A 20,895-nucleotide genomic window follows, 5' to 3' on the forward strand; every position below is an offset into this window, starting at 1 on the left:
ATTATTCACTCTAAATGATTCATATTTGCAAAACACAAAATTTTAAAATCGAGCTTTGAAGAAGCTTTATTGGCCGAACATGGAGTTTTTCAAATCTAATCAACTCAAATCTCCTCTAAACAGTCTCAAATTTTAGAGACGAGCTCCTCTCAATTTTCAAATCCTTTGATATATTTATGGACAAAGGGCAAAATTATTATTTGCCCCTTATAAGTTTATAATTACAGAAATCACTAAAACTGACACAATAATATAAGCGATGATACATTAATCTGATGCAAGAGATACATTAATTGTTAAGTAAGATACATTATATTTTATATACGATACATTAATCTGATGTACATTTTACACATGATACACTAATATGATGCCGAGATACATTAATTTGATGCGCTGATACATTGATTTGATAAGTGAAAAATGAGAAATTTTGGAGATTTATAAAACTAATAGGGGATAATGATAAGTATAATTAATACATAAATCCCATAGTGTAAATCCTCAATTACATATTATCCCTATTCTTTTCTATTTACAAAAATCCCTTAAAATACCAACAGTCAGGATACATAATTGGTTGTCCGAATACATTAATTGCGATACATTATATATGTGGTTGTTGCGCTTAAAAAGGAAAACAAATCAGAAAATCAATTAAAATCCCATATTTTACGCTATTCAAATCCTCTTTATTGTGTCAATCAAAAAAACATAAATCCTAAAATAACAAATCAATTTAAAATTCAAAATCTTTGTTTATCTTTGTTTTTGTTTCAGCGAAGAAAATCTTTGAGTAGGATTTTCAGAACTTTTGATAAGATATATAATGAATATTTTGATTTTTGACACTCTTGATGGAAGAAAAAATTGAAGATCGTAACTTTTGGGTTCTTCAAATTCGACATAGATCTCAATGATGGTAGATCAAGACCTGAATTTCTTTGCAAACTTTTTTGAAATTTTTATTTTCGTGCTGGTGATTTCTTACAATTATTAGATGCAGATTTCAAATATGAAGTTATTTTTTTTATAATTATCTTGGACAAAAATAGTTATGTTTATTTGGCATAACTTCAATTTTCGAATGAAAGATCTGATAACAAAAGGTATGCAACACATATTTTTGTGATTTAATTATTGTTTGTTCATTCATGAATCTGTATATTGACCGATAAGTTATGAACATTACTGATTAGAACTTGATACATTAACCCTTGACGAATATTTTATGGCTTTACAAATTTATGAGTTACTGTACTGTTAGTATAAAGTATCGATTACATTTGTATTTCTTTTTTGATTATTGAACTTGTATATACATATATGAATCATGATACTTACTGATTTAAACTTGATTTAGTTTTACTTTGATGTATATGTAATGGAGTTTTATAGATGTGAGTTAGTGTGTTGTTACAATAACATATCAGATATATGTGAATTTTTTTTTTTAATGTATCAGTATATGAGCTTTTTAATCAATATATGAAGGTGTGTATCAATTTATAAATTATCATGTATCTGGAGGCTAGTTATCATTAGGATGTTGCGTATCTTGAATTGAGTTAATTGATATGTGATGTATTATTAAGTTCCAGACGTGTGTAGGCTATTTCATCCTCTAAATTTATTTAATAAGTGTATAAAGGTGGACGTTGTTTGTCTTGAGAGAAAAATATGTAATTGTATATTTCATCATGACGAGATACCTTGTATGCACACAATCGCTATTGTGAAGAGCAAAAACATGACAACATACATATCCCCGCTCTGATTACTACAAACTAGCTGCATAAAAAACTACAAATGAAGTTTCAATGATTCTAATGTCTATAAGGACGATTAGTCAATACCGAAGTCTATTTTGAAAGAAATTATCTTGTCACGTAGGTACAAACAGATGACTGGACGACCAAGAAAAAGGAAGGGAAATACATTGAATGAAAAGATAAGTACAAACACAAACATTTGTGTACGTTCAAGAAAAATATCATAAACGAAGAACTTGTATTTTGCTTTTCGAAAGAAGATTGAAAAACTCTTTTCTGGAACTATAGTTATGTTTCAGATACAATATTTTGAGATTATAAAATTCTAGTTTTTTGCTTTGTTCACTTTTACCTTGATAAAACATTAAAATTTACAATTCAATAGTGAAATTTCGATACAATTGTAATATTGTGTTCATTTTTATAACACTTTGTGTTTCATATATCTTTTTAAAATGATGTGTTTTTAGCTATTTAATAATAATGTACCAGAGATTGTGTTTGTGGAGCTGGTACCACTCAATATGATTCTGATACATTTTTATATAATCTATCATGATCTAGTTAAAAATGATGTATTTGATACGATAAGGTTGTGAAAATGTAGTATGTAAAATTAGTAAAGTGTATCTATAAATGTATTACAATGAGTAAGAATTGATTTATCAATAAGATACATGAATCAAGAATTAGCTACAACTAATTATATAATGTATCAACATGAATGAATAAACAATTAACTAAAACCAAGTCATCAAGTAAATACATAATTGAATCAGCAATCAAGTTATAAAATACATTGCATTGATTAGGAGTTAAAATGTATCAATAATTAGCAACTAACTAGTTTAACTAAAACTAATGAGAAGAAATAATATCGTGCATTCATGCATTAATGAATATAATACTTAGTTTTGTTCAAATTTTGTGTCATTTTATATAAAATAAATGTGTATCGTAAATAACAACTAAAAATAGTAAAAGTTAAAATCAAAATAAATAACTTCTTAGAGAAGTACTCTAAACTTGAGTACGAGTATCTTGAATAATAACAACAAAAGTTTTTAAAACTAAAGTTAATGTATCTCAAAAATGATAACACTATAAAAAAAGTGTCTAACAACTGATAGATAATCTCTATTCAATATTAACCAAATCGTCTTGAGTTGGTGTTGTGAATTGACTCTTAGGCCTTGGTGAATCCTCATTTTCACTAATGTATCCTAATCTTTTCAGTACCGTATTTACATAATAAGATTGCATATCATTTAGGAAGGTAAAATTATCTATGTATCAATCTTTACTGGAACTTTGTCTGACTATTTGATTTTATGATTTTAGATATGTACATTATTGTTTGGTAACAAAAGTTAATATAATGTATCATAAAGTTGAAACGAAGGCATTATCAACTAGATATAGTAAAAATATGTGAATATCAAAGTATCATAGATTTTGTATCAGACAAAGTTGAACATCAAAATATAAAAAAAATTGTTATGATAAACTGTGAGTATGATGAACACAACACACATTTAGTTATAAAACAGTAAGATACATAACAACATCTGATACATTGAATGTTTAACAACATGTTTTACTTCCCTCCACCCCCCCTCCACGCCTCTTTTCAATGAATGTTTATCTCCAAAAGGCGATAATTGTTGCTAAAACTTCTTTCGGATCCAAAGTTGTTCAACTTCCTCTCACTTCTCCAACCAAGATCTTGCGTGTAATTACATTAGGAAGAGGGATGATTGAGATGACGCAATCATTCTCGACAAACTCAGATTATTTACAAAACTAACTAAATCCTGTTAAATTACAACATTAAAAAAGTATTGAATCATTAATGTATCATAAAATCATTGAACTGATAAAATCAAGTTTAACGATCACAAAAATTGATTAAAAAAATAGAAAATCTAACCTAAGGTGAAGGATGTCGAGATATTGCTCGGTGCGACTTTTTGGGGGTTTTATCGACTACGCTTTTGAAGATGATTATTGACTATCCTTTTTCACCTTCTTAATGTTTATTTTCGCCATTACGAAAGGATTATGTAATTTCTTAGATTTGTTTTCTACCCAATCAATTTTTTCATAATTATAAACACGATTGGTGTCAGATGATATTATCTGGGTAATCCAAATACTGAATGAAGGTGTGTCATCCATAATGTATCACAATTTTGATAAAGAAAAAACAAAAAAATGCAGACCACTTTGGAGAATAGATACTAAGATCCATGAAAGATCCACCAACAATAACTGGTAAACTTGTCGATGTGGTAGGTGGTCGAGGATAGTTAGACAGAAAGGTTGGTTAAGAAAATTGGTGAGAAAAAAAGAAGGTGAACTGAAAGTTGGAGAAAATGAAGAATGTATCTATTTCGATGTTAAATTCAATTTGACTGGAGACAGAGGAAACAATTATGAATTAATTAACTGATAAGATTGTGGGAAGAAAAATAAGAAGAGATTGATGGAGTGAAATAAGAAAGAGAAAACGTGGATTTTGGGAGTGCAGAATTGTTGGAGTTTTCCCATAAAATAAAGTGAGATTTTTATCATTTTTTCCATCAAAACAATTCACATCTACATAAAGTTAGTTTGGGCTGCATTCAAACACTTACCAATTCGGCCCAAATCCGGTTACTCCCTTCACAAGAAATGTTCGACAAAAGGCGGCACCGAAATTACAACAATATCCCCAATCTAATTGGTCAATTAATCGATCCTCTTAAACCCTAGTTTTGACTACGCCATAGTTGCAGGGTTTAAGCTCATTCATACCAGACATTGAAGAACTCTGTTAAGCTTCACGTCAATGTTGTATTCAATCTTCTTTTGATTCGAGCAAGAAATTGCTTTGTTAATAATGGCAGCTTCGAAGTTGTCTTCAATGGCAGCAATGGCAGCTGCAGCTGCCATTGCTGCTGCATCTTCCACTATCCCAAACCGTGCATACGCTGACTCTCCATTTCGTTTCAATCCTTTTTCATCTCCATCTCCTTCTGTGCCTTCATCTTCTTCGGAGTCTCCTCAAACCGACTCTTCCGAGTCAGATGCAAAGGATTCTTCTGAAGATTCAAGAGGTGGGTTCAACCCGGAATCGTTAGAAAGGGGTGCAAAAGCCCTTAGGGAAATCAATAGTTCTCCTTATCACAAGCAGGTGAGTGCTTTCTTTGTGAAATTTCCATGTTTTTTGTTGTCTTCTTTTGGTGAACAGATTAATCTAATTTTGGGTTTTGATTTTTGGTAAAAGGTGTTTGATGTGATGAGAAAGCAGGAAAAAACCCGGCTTGCAGATATTGCTGCGGAAAAAGTTCACTTTGAGGCAATCCAGGCTCATGCAGATATTGTAAGTCTTTTTGACTACGCATGAAGCATGTCTATTGGAGGACCATTTAAGATGATAGATGTAATTCTGATAGAATTCTGTAGATAGAAGTAATAGAACTAAGAAAAAGATAGGGAACATATTAGTAATCTTGTTTTTAGTGTTGATAGAAATAAGAAGAAAATCCTTAAGTAATCTTTTTAAAAGAAACCACTTTTGTTTTGGTTTCAAACCAAATAATTTCGGCAAATTCAAATTATTTTAGTTCTAAAAAATAGGCAACTAACTGAGACTTAGTTTTGCAAAGTCAATTCGCATTGACTTCCGGAAACAATGTATGAGTGTGTTTGGTATGAAGGAAAATGTTTTTCACGGAAAATGATTTTTTGAAAATGTTCTCTTGGAAAATAAGTGGGTCTCTTATTTTCTAGTGTTTGGTAATCTTACTTATTTTCTAGTGTTTGGTAATAAACAAGAAAATATTATCTCAAGAGCATTTATATGTTATCTAGCAAAATGTTATGAGGCAAGTAGGGATAGGAAGTGGGGGTTCGGGGGTGGCGGGGGGTGGGATGGGCAAAGGGTGAGGGTTGGGGAGGAGACAATAAAATTGAAAAGACACTTAAGCAACTTGTTTTCCCTACTTCCATTAGGGAAGTCATTTTCTCATTTTTTAGGAGCTTGTTTCCTAAGAAAATGTTTTCCAAACATCGGAAAATTAAAACAGTTTCTGGTAAATGTTCACTTCTATACCAAACACACCCGTAGACCGTAGTCTAACCATTTTTTGTCAAATACATTAACCAACCAATTATGTTGAGTAACAGCCTCGTCCAGATACAAGGCAAAATCTAGTCCAAACAAGTGATTAGTTTAAAGAATATTTCAAATACAGATCTTCCAAAACCTAAACCATAAACCATAAACCAAATGAGATTTGGTGTGCATTATCACCTCTTATGTGTTAGGATGACGTGATTGCTTTGATTCTGGTGTACATACATAAAGCACAACATCGCTGTTTTATAATGGTGACACGTTCAACTGTGAATATCCTTTACTTCTTGCTTAGTTATTATCAAGTTTTTCTTACACTATATCAAATGCGCTTGTGTAAATGCAGGATAAACAGCGACAATGGGGAGAAGACCAGCGGAATCTTTACCAACAACAATCACAAGCCAAGGCACAAATGTTAAGATATGAAGATGAATTGGCTAGGAAAAGAATGCAGGTGTGTAGTGATTTGCCTGCTTAATTAGACTTGATTCACCTAGGACATGTCATCTTGAGTATCAAAGTACTTGGGAGAAATTATAGTTTATTAGAAGCTCAAGTTGTATACATGTGCTTACATTTACCATGTTGTATATATATATATATGTATATATTTTCTTAAAAAGTAGACTTTGTCAATAATAAAGGGCTAGAGAAGAGAACAAGTTGGGCTAAGATAGACAGGGTTCCATCAGTTTAGCTAAAAAATGCTCGTCTGAGGACTAGAGTTTTCAAAGTTGATGGAGATCAGTTAAACAGTAATCATTGAAAAAAGGGAATCCTAGCACCATCTCCAGTCCACTAGTTGATTCCTGAAACAAACTAACTTTGAAGTGTTCAAAAGGTTATGCTTTAATACTCTGTAGCACTGCTGATGCTTCATCCTTCTCTTCACAAAAACTGGACCAATCATGCGACAACTTATTCCATTGTTTGACAGCTAAAACATTGTATGGGTACTGGGCAGTAGAAGAGAAATTGAGTGCTCCCACTTAATATATGATACTATTTCGTATAGAAATTATATTGGGCCTCATTACTTTTCCTGAAAGTTGTGCACATTATAAATCTGCATTTTTGTTTATTTCAGATAGCATAGAATATGTATATTGTTCTTGAATGCTGAAATGATCTTACACGGGGACCTTGTTGACTTTTCTTTACATCATGATTACAGACTGATCACGAAGCTCAAAGGAGACACAATGCTGAACTGGTTAAAATGCAAGAGGAGTCATCACTACGAAAAGAGCAAGCTAGACGAGCAACAGAAGATCAAATTCAAGCACAACAAAGACAAACTGAAAAGGAGAGAGCTGAAATAGAACGAGAAACAATAAGAGTGAAGGCCATGGCTGAGGCAGAAGGTAGGGCACATGAAGCTAAACTGACTGAAGATCATAAAAGGAGGATGCTGATGGAAAGAATAAATGGTGAAAGAGAGAAGTGGCTTGCAGCCATTAATACAACTTTCAGTCATGTTGAAGGTATGCTAATGTTGTTAGTATTTTTTATCCAAAAAACTCACTGACATGTTGTACATGGAAATACATTTGGCATATCCGATGCTTCTTTTGGTAGAAACTGTTATGACTTTGTACTTATCCCAAAGGACCCACAATAGAAGGGGAAGGAACTCGTCATTCTCCATTACGTCTTACTTAAAGATTTTATCTTCTCTGTAAATTTTTGTAGTTGTGTCATCATATTAGCGAAGTTGTTATTTATGATAGACCAGGATAAGAGTACCTAAAAAGAAAAAAAAAGTAAGTATGATGTTTTTTAGGAAGGTGTTGGATGATGAACCACATAGAATAGGCTATAAAAAATGTTCTGCTATTTACTGTATTAATGCATCTTTTTGATATTACTCTTTACAAATAGAGCAAGAGTCAGTGGAACTGTTTCTCAATCCAATTTGCAGAGGGCTTCCGGATTCTATTGACTGATAGGAGTAAATTGGTAATGACTGTTGGCGGAGTCACTGCATTGGCTGCTGGAGTTTATACCACCAGGTCTATATTCTACTCTTTCATTTCCATTTCCATTTCCCTTTTATAAAACTCAACTTATGGCAGTGATACTTGAAGTGTGTACTTCTACTACATTCCTAGATCCAAGACCTATAATTGAATTCTGGTATCAATAGATGTTTGATAGCCACAAGACCTATAATAGCTCAAGTACCATGGTTAATTTGTGATGGAGTGATGCGATATGTGAATTCTAAATTATATCTTCCGTTTCTTGATGTATATTTTTCCTTGAGCTGTTCTTACCATATTCTCCTAAAGATGTTTGGTATAGGGAAGGGTTACTGAAAGTTTTTGATGGTTGAATCTTGTCCATACTAGATTTCTCTAAGACAAAAGATCTTGGCAGGATACCTTTTAGATTTTTTTGTTTTGCTCATTCATGTTGGTTGTATTTTCTTTTTGTTTTGCTATTTTAGGAGGATAGTGATAGATAAAGAGCTCTACATGTGGGATTTGTTAAAATTAAAGAGATTCTCGGCCTTTCTACTAAACTGAAAGGTTCAGAGAAGTAAATAATATCAACATACATGTGTTTGAATTTCTTTTTTGTGTATTGACATTATTTGACTAAAGTAAGGAAACAAATTGACAGCTTAATTCTCCATACGGAAAAAAAGAAGACATTATTCACATTTTTAGCCATGTGAATGACATGACTGGAGTTTTACATGATTATATATGACTACTCAATTAACCATGTGACATTTTTATATTTCCCTTATTTATCACCTTATTTTGTTACTATAATCCCAGGGACATTTATCTGTTGAACATGTCATTTGCATCCCACTTGATAAACAGTGTCAACTTGATGTTGCATTGATCAATAATCTTTAACTTCATTCAGCCCTGGAGGTTGGGTTTTTGAGCTAATTTGGACTGGAGTTCTGATTATTGCTCATTCACATTCTGTTTACTCCAACATATTAGCAAATGCATGAATTTTGACTTGAAGACAATATATTAATGTAGCATTTTCTTTGATTGGTTATCTTAGGAAAAAAATTAAATTGCTTATATAGATCTGGGGGAAGAACCAAACTTCAAGAATGTTAATCTAGTAACACTTTATAATTCTTTAAGTGGTCAGGGATAAGAACATTCTTGAAGTCGTGCTTATCATTGGGGTTTCAGGGTCAGTTAATTTTGGGGTGGTATAGCAGAAGGTAAAGGTATCCTGTAGGAGGTGGATTTTGGTTAAATCTTGTGAAGGAGGTCTCGGGTGCTTGTGAGGAAGAGAGTTATGATTTTAACTTGCTGAACTTTTGCCTAAAGAAGGTGAGCCAATTGTTTGTTTTGGTGAGGAGAATGTTAGCCTCTAGAACAAGACAATGTGACTCATTTGAGATGTAACTAGGTTTGTTGTGATGGTTTGAGTAATGAAGAAGATAGTGGAGGAATTTTTTGGAGTTCCCACGCATGGTTTTCTGATTTAATGGAGGAGGAAAAAGAGGTGGAGTGTGCATGGTCACAACAGATTTGAAGAAGAAAACAAGGGTAGTGGTGGAGGTGGTGAAGGTGGCCAGAGAAAGACAACAACATACCCAGTGTAATCCCACAAGTGAGGTCTGTAGAGGGTGGTGTGAACACAGACCTTACCCCTCCTTGCGAAGGCAGAGAGGCGTTTCCCGTAGACCTCACTCGAGTAAAGCATTTTAAAGCAGGTAAGAAAAGGGGATATAGTAGTGAAGAAATCATGGTGAATATAATGGAGAAAGAATTGGCTAAGAGAAATAGTTCAAAAACCTTTTACTTTCTTTGGTGAGGTGTATAAGTAATTTAGGCTCGTACGTTGTGAAGAAGTGCCAAACATGCGGTTCTACATGTCCGCAAAATGCTTAATAGGCATAATTTGGCAACATGAGGTATTCAATAGGTACCCTGCAGAGATGAGGCGCTTAAATGAAAAATGATTACAAGTTTGAGGGTCCTCCCGGTGTATTTGGCCTTGCTTCAAACTTTAGTAAGTCTTTCATTTCTTGGTTACTTGTAATATGGTCATAAATTTAATCATCGAATGCACCTTACAGCTTTATGAATAACAATTAGGTGCAAGGAAAGACTTGTACAAGTAATTAGACGATCATCAATTTGTTTGTCTTTAAGAGGATTTGGGTGTGGGCCTTTTTTGCTGATCACTTCGTACTCAGTGTCCTATTTAATTTTATCTGTTGGCCACTTAGTTTTTAGAGTAGTAATTATATGTATTTGTTCTTATTTTTTTCTGTTAATACAGGGAAGGTGCAAGAGTTACCTGGGGATATATTAACAGAATTCTTGGTCAACCATCATTAATTCGTGAATCATCCATGTCAAGATTTCCTTGGTCAGGGATGATTTCTCAAGTAGCAAACAAAGGACTCAAATTTGGTACAGCTGCTGGATCGTCAGCAACTGGACAAAGTAAATCTGCTTTTGGGAACATTATTCTGCATCCTTCTCTTCAGAGGAGAATAGAACACCTTGCTAGGGCCACAGCAAACACCAAGTCTCACCAGGCACCATTTCGCAATATGCTCTTTTATGGTCCTCCTGGCACTGGGAAAACAATGGTTGCAAGGGAAATAGCAAGAAAATCGGTACACTTCTCTCATATTTTTACTTTTTTCTCAACTATAATGTTGCTCCACTAGCTAATTGTGCAATAAATAAGTGTGAATGTTTTCATGCTATTAATATCGGATTTTCGGGCAACCATCATTAATTGCTCCTATTTTTTAACGTAAATACCCTTTCATCTATTGAGCAGGATGAATAACTGCTTATGGCAATGAACGGACTAACTTTTCACTTTTCTGAACTATAGCCAGAAGTTAACTCTTCCCCCCCCCCCCTCTTGGCCTCTCCCTACCAAATTATTTAGAAGAGAAGGAACCACCCCACCCCACCCCCCCGGCCGACTCTTGCATTTCTTGAAGTTAGGGAACAAAAGGAAGGAAATAACCCTTGCAGTTTTTTCTTCTTTTGATTCCAAAAATAATTCACGAGCTAAAAAAAGTTCTTTGAATGTTACAGGGTTTGGACTATGCCATGATGACTGGAGGAGATGTTGCACCCCTGGGTGCACAGGCGGTCACCAAAATTCATGAGATATTTGATTGGGCCAAAAAATCAAAGAAAGGCTTACTACTATTCATTGATGAGGCTGATGCATTTTTGTGCGAGTAAGTAAAATTTTAGTGCAGTTGCTTCCTTTTAGAATGGTACTTATTAACTGGTTAATGATAATGATATTTTGCCGTTTGAGTTGCTTTTCTAAATATAGAACAAACTACTAGAAATATAAATTTGAAGGACAGTGCTCTTCTTTGATTGCAGGCGGAATAGTACATACATGAGTGAAGCTCAGCGAAGCGCTTTGAATGCTTTACTCTTTCGAACAGGTGACCAGTCACGAGACGTAGTTCTTGTCCTCGCTACCAACAGACCAGGAGACCTTGACAGTGCTGTCACTGACCGTATAGATGAAGTTATTGAATTCCCTCTACCTCAAGAGGATGAGCGTTTCCAATTGCTGAAGCTCTATTTGAACAAGTACCTTGCTGGTGAAGGTGACAGTGACAGCGATTCTAAGTGGGGACACCTCTTCAAGAAGAGCCCGCAAAGGATAACCATAAAAGATTTGTCTGATGAGGTGATTAGAGAGGCTGCTAAGAAGACAGGAGGATTCTCTGGGCGTGAGATTGCAAAACTTGTGGCAAGTGTTCAAGCAACTGTATATGGGAGCCCAGACTGCGTTCTTGATTCTCAACTATTCAAGGAAATTGTAGATTACAAGGTCGCGGAGCATCACCAACGAATAAAACTAGCTGCTGAAGGGGCTGAGCCAACCTACCAGGGGAATTAACTAGCCCCACAGAGATAACATATACTTTTTTATTGACATGAACTGTTGAAATTTTGTTTTTCTCACCTCGCAAAATTCATTTTTTTCGATGTTAAGATTATGTAGTTTAGGGTCCACCTTTCCTATCCCAGTGATTGGAAAACATTGAGGGGTAGTAGCTCCTTGGACTGTAATTGTATCGAGTTTATTATGCACCACAGGCTCCATCAAAATAAGTTAATTGCTACATTAGCTCTTCTTTCGTGAAAGAAACCAACTTGTTATATGTTTTGGCTAATAGTAATGAGGATGTGAAGTATGAATCTTTATGGAGGGTCTTATTTGAAACAATTATACTCCAGACCTCATTTGTAAGACAATCCTAAATATATTATAATTATTCAATTTATATATGGTCAAAGGTGGAGTGCTATATCGCGCAAGACTATATTTCAGCAAGTAAGAGATATAACAAAAGCAACCAACACTAGTTCCTTGATTCATAGAGTTTCATTAGCTCTGAGAAATTATGAAGTTTCATTTTTGAGAAAGATGGTCTGAAACCTTTCTAACCTGTACTCGAAATCTTAACTATACACTCCAACTCAACGGGTGTCCTATTATCCTCATGAACTTCATATTTCTCTATTTTCTACACGCTTAAACGTTGACCTGTCATAGAAGGTGAGAACACCTTTTCTAGGCGCGTGAGAAGGTGAGAACGATGGAAATTTTCTCTTACTCCAACGATGATCTTCCTCACCATCAAATAAACCATTGTTTCTTCTTCCCCACCATTAACCCTTGTTCCTTTTATTAAAAAAAATCACGATTTTCTCTAAAAAATAAGTAGGGTTTAGTTGTTTATGTTCATTTCTACTTCAAATCTTGAATTTAGGGTTTGTCATCTGCACCAATTTCTTATTTAAGTCTCTAATTTGAATTTTGAATTTTCTCGAAATTCATCAAAAAGGACAAATGAAAACTTGAATAAACTTTGTATGGATGAATCAAACTGAATGTTGTTACGAATCTAACAGAAACCTAAGGGATAAAACAAAAACTCGAAGTAAGGGATAAAGAACTAACCTTTTACTAAATCAGTTGATAAACTACGAAATCGAGTTGAAAATACACAACAAATTCTTTTGATCATCAACAGAAATGCATATGCAAATGGAGAAGGAAATGAAAAAGAGAAAGGATATTTTTTACTGGTCTTTTACGTTTTAGGAGGAAAATGAAAAAAAAAAAAAACAGGAATTGGGAGTTGAAAAGTGGGGGACTCATCGCGTGCAATCACGTTGGAATATTTGCTTGGTTTATGTATTGTGGTCAGCGTTTAAGTGTGTAGAAAATAGAGAAATATGAAGTTCGGGAGTAATAGGACACTCGTGAAGTTAAAGTGTGTAATTGAGATTTCGAATATAGATTGAAGGGGTTTAAGACCATTTTCTCTTCATTTTTGAATGAATTAAACAATACAAGTTCTTATTAGTTTAATAGTTCATCCAGATTTAAGAATTTCTTTCCTCCATTCTGCGGCCGCCTTGAGGCGATCAGAGTGGAACCACTTGTTTCTTCATTTACTGTAACAATGCTGGTGTTCAATTAAACCATTCCATAGTAGGGTTACTGTTACGTTGATGACATCTTGGAATCAAAGTGTGTAGGACAAGAAGTGGGACATCAACTTTTAAAGCAAAAGTTAATGTCCATATCAAGGGCGTAGCTAGGTCAGACGAACCTAATAACTTTTCCGTAAATTTTATATTTATATTAGAAAATTATGTATTAATATGTGAACCCATAAAAATACTGATTGACATCTTAATGATAAGAAACAGAAAGAAAATTTAGAACCCCCAAACTCCTAATACTGGTTCAGCCTCTATCACTCCATGCAGAAGAAGCCAAGATATAATCTTCTCTTCCACGAGGCAGACAAGCCCTACTTTTGTCTCCACGTTTTCTTTCTACTTGCCAGTTGCCACTCAGGGTGTGTTTGGTAGGAAGGAAAATGTTTTTTTTGAAAAATAAGTAGATATTGATTTATTTTCTCATGTATGGTTGGTGAGTAGAAAAATTTTTTCAAGAAAGATTTTTGGTGTTTGATTTATAAATGAAAAATATTTTTGAGAAAATATCTTCGAAATTGAAAATATTTTTTAAAAACAATCTTTTTTTTTGGAGGGGGGGAGGGGGGGTCGAAAGTAGGGGTGAAAAAAGAAAAATCTGAAGTTGAAAATATTTTTACAATAAACAAACTTTAAAAAAAAAGGGTCGAGGATCAAGGTGAAATTTTTTTTTTGATAGTTGAAAATATTTTTGAAAACAAACTTAATTTTTTTTGGCTAGAGGGGCGGGAAGGATCGAGGGTAAGGGTGAACAAATAAAAATAGAAAATAGAAAATAAAAAAGATTTTTTAAAAACAAACTTGATCTTTTTTTTAAGGGGGTGGGAGCTGTTAGGGTGGCTGATGGGGGTGGGGGGAGGGGGTAAAAAATAAAAAAACTGAAACTAGAAATATCTTTTAAAAACAATTTTTAATTTGTTTTGGAGTGGATGGTGGTAAGGGGTTGGGTGTAGGGGTGGTCGTTGGGTTAAAAAAAATTGAAGTTAAAAATATTTTTTAAAAACAAGTCCTAAATTTTTTTTTGGGGATGGGTGTTGCTGGTTGGGGGGTGGCCTGGTTTAAGGGCAGGGACAAAATAAATTAATTTTTTTCAATAAAAAAAATTGTAATTTGTAGTTAGAAAAAATTATGGAAAATGTTTTTCTTAATTTCTGAATGGAAGTCGTTTTCCTTAAATTTGAGAAAAATGATCTAATTTGAAAAACATATTTCAAAATATTATCCCAACCAAACATGAGAAATTAAAAATATTTTTCGAAAAATATTTTCCTTCGTACCAAACACACCGTCAATTCCTATTACATATGTTACATTGATGTGGTTGGAAATGCAAGTGAGGTAGTGTTGTAAAATGGGATCACAACCAGATTTATTTGTACTAGCTAGTTTATGGAAATGTGCGATTGTACGTTTGTACGTTTCTTTTGCGTGAATATTTATATAGATTTATTATGTTGGTGTAATATACTGTAAATACAATAAATTACAGTTAAAAATAAAATAACAATTATAAAAAAATATATATATTTAGGCAGAGATGCAGATATCTAATTTTCTTTAAGGAGATTTAAGCTCGCTACGACATATATCTGTATCGATCCAGGAATATCACTCTTGACTTGTCTTCCTTTAGGATACAACAGTACAACAACATCGCATAACCCAAACAACTCTGGGTCAATTGAAGAATTCAAAGCTCCACAAAATAACACATTTCTTCAATATATAATTACTCTCTTTTGTATAGTGTATTAATTAAAGTCTTACAATATTTTTCTTTATTTTAACTCTCTTTTACTACTAACCTCAATACAAACTTCTCATATTTTCTTACATTATTTCTCTTAGATATTTCTTACTCAAAGTAAAAGAAGACTCACTATTTATAGAATAGAAAAATTCTCGTAATAAATAGAAAGATAATAAAATAGTCAATCGTATAAGTGTATGACCTAAATATTACAAAAACTACCAAACATAATGTAGCCAATGAACCTTTGTAATATGAGTCACATCAATACAATATTTACAATATTAAAATGCTCAATATATGCTATCATATCCGTAAAAAAGTGATTAAAATTTTATGAAGATCATATGCACGTAATAAAATGCAATATATTACTAACAAATCTTTAAAATAGGACAAAGACATACCAACTAAGAGGTGCATTTTACTGTTTAAACTAGTCCTTTTTAAGAAGCTAACTTTAGATTTTGAACTCTAGTTAGTAGTTAGTAAACTGTCAATAAAATAACAATTGTTTTTTGAATACAAAATAATTTACAGACTTATATCATTAAAAAATTCTTGGTGCCAAGTATATACATGCAATTATTTCTTGTGAAATAGATGTCCGTACAATATTCTTGATGACAATTAAGTGTGTGTATATATATATATAGCAAAAAATTGTCAGAACAAGTACGAAAAAAATTACAACACAAAAAAATACAAAAACAAGTGAAAAGAAAATATTACTGTACGTTTGTTACTTTATCATCCATCTTTTTAGTTATTTTAGTATCGATACTCATTTCATAGCATGTTATTAGTGCGAGGCTCCAATTTTTTGGTTAGTGATTGCCTTTTTATTTAAGCACAATTCTCATCGATGGAAACTCTTTTGTTTTAAGAGTTTTACTCTAAGTGAAACTCCTTCAAATCAAATTATCTTATTTTTTTGTTGTGTAGTTTTCAATTCAACATACATTTCTATTTCTATTTATATGTCGTGCTTATTAAAAATAAATGTTTCTAATACTCTGTTTCTTCCTAATTACTTGTCCATTTTTTTAGTTATTTCTAATTACTTGTCAATTTTAACAAATCAATAAAGGACAAAACATTTTTACCTATTATATCCTCAATTAATTACTTTGAAAAAGGTCTTGAACATCTTAAATTTTTAATTTTATTCACTTTATAATTAATAGAGGTAAAAGCTAATAATTAATTTATGTGTCAATTCAAAAGTGGACAAGTAATTAGGGACAGAGAGAGTACTTGTCATTTTATAAAATTAATACTCCCTCCGTTTATAAAAGAACGATCCTATTTTTTTTAGTCTGTTTAAAAAAGAATGATACCTTTCTTTTTTTGGCAACACTTTAATTTTAACTTTCCACATGACATGTTTAAGACCACAAGATTAAAGGATATTTTGGTACATTTAACATAACTTAAATTTAGACTACAAGATTAAAAAGTCTTCTTTCTTTTCTTAAACTCCATTACAAGTCAAACTAGGCCATCCTTTTTTAAAAGAAGGGAGTATATAAATAACACTATTTTCTATTTTACCCTTGAGAGTTGTTAGCCTTGAAAATATGAACTTAACCAATATAAGAAAATCGAATAATTAATTTATGTTCATTGATCGATTTAAATAATCAAAATAAATTAATTTATATTGACTTCAAGAGATTACTAAATAAGTAGAATGATAAATAAACTTATCTAATTTCTTAATAAAGTGAAATCTAAAATAGAGACATATAAATAGGAATTGAGAAATTATATGTATTTTCTTAAATTGATATCATTTTCGTTGATTTCTTGCACACTTGTCTTTATTATATTCATTTTATAATTTTGCTACGAATTTTAATTCCTTGAGATAGTGTATTGTTGAACCAACTTTGACTTATAGGAGTATATTTCATAATCACTTTGTCAATTATTATTAAAGCTTACACTGTTTGCTTAATAATGTTGGATCTTAAAAAGAAAATAGAGCAATTCTTTGCTAGATTGACATTTCACCTACCCCCTTAAATTTCTTGATTTGCAGCCAAGTGCAAACCACCCATCTTTTTTTCTTCTTCTTCTTTGGTGTACTCTTTTAATCTATACTTTATTAAGTCAAGATCGTCTCGATCATAAAGTCATTAAAGAAATCGCTTGAAGCTCACATTTTCTTCTAAAGATATAGATATAAATGTATACATATCTCTTTGTACTGAAAATTTTGAAAAGAATTTTTTGGATAGAAAATATAATAATTATTTTATCTTATTTAATATAGAGATCATTTTAATATTTGAGAAATAAAATATTTTTTGGTTGATTATACTATTAATTCTTATGTGACTATCTATTTTATTGCCTCATTTATATTCTGACGATTATCATGAACCAACATTATTATTCTTATATTTACTTCTTTTTTTTAATCTCGGGATAAGATACAAGTGCCCCTTTATATTATGATCGAAATTCAGAAACACACTTAAACTTAACTAGAGTCATATTACTTCCCCCCAAAACTAATTTAAAATGGAATAAGTACACCGCAAACGCTGACATGACATAGAGCGTATGTATACTCTCTTAAAGGCAAGTGATGACTGCATAAACTTGATACATGTTATTTTTTTATTGTTAGCTTTATAATTAGTTAATACATATATTTATTGATATTAAAACTTAAATATATATTAAATTATTTTTATTTACTTCTTTAAAAAATAGTTATTTGAATTTCTTTCTCACTTTAATCATTTTTTAATTTATTTATTAAATTTTCACTTTTAATTTATTTTTAAAATTATGTGTTTTTTTTTAAAAAAATACTTTAAAAGGTGTCCTTTGATTTTAATGTTTTATTTTTTTAAGGTTTTATTTGATTTTCTTCACTTATTTTGATACCCGTTCAAAATTAACTTAATTTAGATACAAGATATTTAGAATTAAATTTGAAATCAAATCAAAACGAAAGACAAAGAAAATAAAAAGAGTAAATAAAATCAATAGAAAAATAAAAGTGAAAAAACAATGAATGAAGATTAAAAAAAAAACGTTTCAATAAAAAGCAAACTAAATGTGTATCAAAATTTATTTACATACAAAATAAAGAAAATAATAATTTAATTTTTTTTTTTACAATATTAAAATGCTCAATATATGCTAACATATCCGAACAAAAATGATTAAAATTTTATGAATATATGCAGGTAATGATGAATAAAATGTAATATCACTAACAAATCTTAAAACTAAGACGAAAACATACCAACTAAGAGGTGCATTTTAGTGTTCAAAATTAATTTAAAAATTAAGACGAAAACATACCAACTAAGAGGTGCATTTTAGTGTTTAAAACCAATTTCTTTTAATAAGCTAATAGTAAATTTTAAATTTTAGCTAGTAGTTATTAAACTTTCAATAAATAACTTTATTTTTTATAACAAAATAAATTACAAACTTATGTCAATAAATTTTTTTTGGTGTCAAGTATATACATACAATAATTATTGTAAAATAGATGTTCATATAATATTCTCCGTGACAAGTATATACATGCCATATTCGTGGAGTCAAGTGAGTTTATTTTCTCTCTTATATTTCTCTCTTTCTACTATATAGAAGAGCCATGGGAAGGACGATCAATGATATTGTAGTAATTTTAATATCACTTAAGAGTAAAATAATAATTGTATAAAATATGCTATATACCTAACTTTTTCTATAATTAATGGTCAAAATGAAAATCTAAAAGAATCCATACATGTCTTAACTTTTGTTATGGGCTCATAAGGATATTATTGTAATTTTGTTTAAGTGAAGAGTTTCTATTATTTGATTAACTTCTTACAAACAATAATAAATGTGTTTTGACATATTTTTAAAAGAAAATTTTTAACTAATTAAAATAAAATGTGTTGGATAGTTAATATTTTGTTATTTTGTGTGGGGTAAGCTTAAGAGTTTTCTTTACGGCATGATATCAAGTGTAGTATCAAAAAAAAAATTAATTAATGTAATTTAGAATATAACATTACGATATTTGTTATTGTATATAGAAATAAAGTTTCTTTCATGATTGTTTTTGTTTTGTGGAGGCAAAAATTATTTTTTTTGATAAATACTTTCAATATTTAAAGTATAACATTACGACAATTGTTATTATATATAGAAATAAAGTTGCTTTCTTGATTGTTTTAATTGTTGTGAAGTTAGAAATCAATTTTTTAAGTATTTCTATTTATGAAAGACAATAATAAAATGTATCACAAAATTCATCGACAAAGTCAAATACAAACACATTATACTTAAGTTGAAGCAATAGAGATTTGAAAGGCTTTAAGACAATCTTTACGAATTGATTGATTAATGATTAGTATTTTATCAGATGAAAAATTTATGGTGCAAATATCACAAAATGAAGTTAATAACATTGTGAAAAATAGATACCACTTGCGAATATATATGAAGACCGATGAATTTTTTTAAAGATATCAACATTTTATGTATTCCTTGAACATGAAATGTTTTAACTCATAATCTAACACAATTCTCTATTTCCTTACTGCAAAGAAAATTTTAGAATCAAACTTTCTCAATTTAGGTTATAAACGACACATTTATGTCATGTGACTATTTGAAATAGATTACAAAGTAATATATTCAAGTTGTTTACTAAAGAAAAAAATAGTATAAAGTACAAAAATTTCATATCTTTGGTGGCTAATTACATCATATCTGAGAAGTTTTCTCAATTACAAAAATCTCAAATTTTCCATTCCTCTCAAATATATTCCTTGGTTGTCCAATACATTGCAAATGACATATTACTTCGGGGAAGGGATGTATTCGAGAAGGGATAGATATGTATCCGAGAGGAAATAGATGTATCCAAGAGAAAATAGGGATGCATCCGAGAGAGGACTATAATATTTTAAGTTGTGAATTTATCTAATTTTTTCAGCAAAATATGTGAAATTATATTGGGCCCGTATTATGGGCCTTAAAATATCTAGTATTATATAGAAGCGCCATGATGTAGACGATCAATGACAACTTTATTATGGACAAAGTTTTAAATTTGTAATTGTATAAATAGTTTTTTAGACGAATCCAATTTTCCTTTTCAAGAGTCACAAAAAGTTTTGTTTCATGTGTGGCCCACAAACTCAATTTATTTTATTTTTAAAAATCAATTTGTATTTGTTTGATTATAATAATAATGTGAAAAATATATTTGATTTTATACTCTTGACAATTTAAATCGTTCATCTATTTAATTACTTGTCACGACCCAAAACGTGTCGCGACTGGCACCCACACTTATCCTACTATGTGAGCGAACCAACCAATCTAAACCCCAACATTTTAACCATAATGAACAAAATACGATGCGGAAGACTTAAAACTCATTAACAAAATCAATTAAATAACTTCTAAAATTTATCAATCATTATTTATTCCCAAAACCTGGAAGTCATCATCACAAGAACATCTATCCTCAAATTACTAAACTAGAAGTATTCTAAGAAGCTAAAATAAACAAAAGCTAGTCCATGCCGGAACTTCAAGGCATCAAGACATGAGGAAGAAGATCCAGTCCAAGCTAGAAGCATTAGCTCACCCTGAAATCCGGTGTAATGAAGACTGACTAGAGTTGCGGTTGAGTTGAAGACGACGGTACGTTTGCTGCACTCCACAAATAACAAAGAAAACAAATACAAGTAGGGGTCAGTACAAAACACGGGTACTGAGTAG

General features: G+C 31.3%; 1 protein-coding gene across 1 annotated transcript; it reads left to right on the forward strand.

The window, feature by feature from the left end:
- The first annotated feature begins 4,457 nt into the window (after positions 1-4,457).
- LOC107011979 (ATPase family AAA domain-containing protein 3C) lies at positions 4,458-12,052 on the forward strand. The gene is made up of 8 exons (XM_015211675.2): positions 4,458-4,947; positions 5,041-5,136; positions 6,239-6,349; positions 7,070-7,379; positions 7,817-7,907; positions 10,165-10,507; positions 10,944-11,092; positions 11,247-12,052. Exons 1-8 carry the CDS (start codon positions 4,654-4,656, stop codon positions 11,773-11,775), a joined length of 1,923 nt encoding a protein of 640 aa, XP_015067161.1. The 5' UTR covers positions 4,458-4,653; the 3' UTR covers positions 11,776-12,052.
- Positions 12,053-20,895: the final 8,843 nt, after the last annotated feature.

Source organism: Solanum pennellii, chromosome 2, assembly GCF_001406875.1.
Source record: "Solanum pennellii chromosome 2, SPENNV200".
Taxonomy (NCBI): Eukaryota; Viridiplantae; Streptophyta; class Magnoliopsida; order Solanales; family Solanaceae; genus Solanum; species Solanum pennellii.